Below are 1,673 nucleotides of genomic sequence, written 5' to 3'. Positions count from 1 at the left end.
TGCCCAAATGGAACTTGCCTAACATTGAAGGAAACATCAGCAATGGGAAAGAAAAGTACTATTTTAACAATATGTTATCAGTACATATTTGGTGATTTAATTTATGAATGAAAGACTAATACATGGTATGATAAATGGAGCAACTAATTTCTTTTGATCAAGGGCTGTAACACTGTAAAGGCAAGGAGTCCCCAGTGACCACATCAGAACTACCTTACCTGATTTTTCATAATTTCAGATAACCAAAAAAACCACAGAATGGAGCTCTGTAACTCCACCTTGGAAAGTGGTTTCATCTTGGTGGGGATTCTGACCGACAGTGGGTCTCCTGGACTGCTCTACACTACAATCTCAGTCCTGTACACTCTGGCCCTCACCAGCAATGGCCTGCTGCTCCTGGTCATCACGGTGGATGCCCGGCTCCACGTGCCCATGTACCTCCTGCTCGGCCAGCTTTCTCTCATGGATTTGATGCTTACATCTGTAGTTATTCCTAAAACACTTGTGGATTATCTGCGTGGAGAGAATGCCATCTTCTTTGAGGGCTGTGCCCTTCAGATGTTCCTAGTACTGACCCTTGGTGGTGCAGAGGGCCTCTTATTGGCCTTCATGGCCTATGACAGGTATGTGGCCATTTGTCATCCTCTGAACTACACGGTGCTCATGAGGCCCAGGATCTGCTGGCTCATGATGGCCACATCTTGGACCCTGGCATTCCTGAATTCTGTGATACACACTTCATATACCATGCATTTTCCTTTCTGTATGACCCGGGAAATCAGGCACCTCCTCTGTGAGATCCCACCCTTGCTGAAATTGGCCTGTGCAGATACCTCCAGATACGAGTTCATGGTGTATGTGTCAGGTTCCATCTTTCTCATGCCTTCCCTTGCTGCTATCCTTGCCTCCTATATGTTTGTCCTGGTTGCTGTCCTTCACATGTCCTCAGGAGAAGGAAGGCAGAAAGCCCTCCTCACATGTTCTTCTCATCTGACTGTGGTGGGGATGTACTATGGAGCTGCCATGTTTATGTATGTCCAGCCCAGCTCCTACCACAGTCCCCGACAGGACAACATCCTCTCTGTATTTTACACTGTCATTACTCCAGCACTGAACCCTCTCATCTATAGTCTGAGAAACAAGGAGGTAATGGGGGCCTTCAGGAGAGTATTAGGGAGGTTTTCTTTTATCCAGGATGGTGGCTGTCATATTGAAGCCCTATAACTCCTAGACGGCGCTTCATATCCGGTCTTGGTTTTATGTGGTTCTTCTATACTATGAAAATTCTGAAAATCTGCCACATTAGAACTAAGTCCTCATTTGGTCTTAGAGACACAATTTTGTCTTCATCAACTCTGTATTTCGATAGTTAAGAAGCATTCATTTCTCTGATCAATATCCCAGGATATGTTTGAAATTCTTTTTCTGTTCTGACAGAGTGACCTTACATTTTACTTCAGTATTTTCTCTTCTTACCCTATGACAATCCTACACCCAATCACAAAGAAAGTTAGCCAGATTTTTTGTACAGCTCAATTTAAAGTAGAAATAAAAACTAGAGAGGAAAATGAAGGTAAAATGAAGATACAAATGTTGAATTTTACTTGTTGCTATTGACAGAATTTCTCAGTTCTTACCTTCTTATTAGTGAGCATTTGTAGTCATATAATATT

The 1,673-nt window shown here is 43.0% G+C and overlaps 1 protein-coding gene across 1 annotated transcript; it reads left to right on the top strand.

The window, feature by feature from the left end:
• Positions 1-258: 258 nt before the first annotated feature.
• Positions 259-1,224, top strand: LOC136175900 (olfactory receptor 2AG1-like). The gene has a single exon (XM_065946086.1). The coding sequence runs from the start codon at positions 259-261 to the stop codon at positions 1,222-1,224; it is 966 nt and encodes a 321-aa protein (XP_065802158.1).
• Positions 1,225-1,673: the final 449 nt, after the last annotated feature.

Source organism: Muntiacus reevesi, chromosome 9 (assembly GCF_963930625.1).
Source record: "Muntiacus reevesi chromosome 9, mMunRee1.1, whole genome shotgun sequence".
Lineage (NCBI taxonomy): Eukaryota > Metazoa > Chordata > Mammalia > Artiodactyla > Cervidae > Muntiacus > Muntiacus reevesi.
The sequence above is the reverse complement of the archived record's forward strand: the minus strand, read 5'-3'. Positions and strand labels throughout refer to the sequence as shown.

What these genes read in the sequence shown, in the direction of transcription:
- LOC136175900 (XM_065946086.1), top strand. Translation starts at nt 259, where the DNA reads ATGGAGCTCTGTAACTCCACCTTGGAAAGTGGTTTCATCTTGGTGGGG.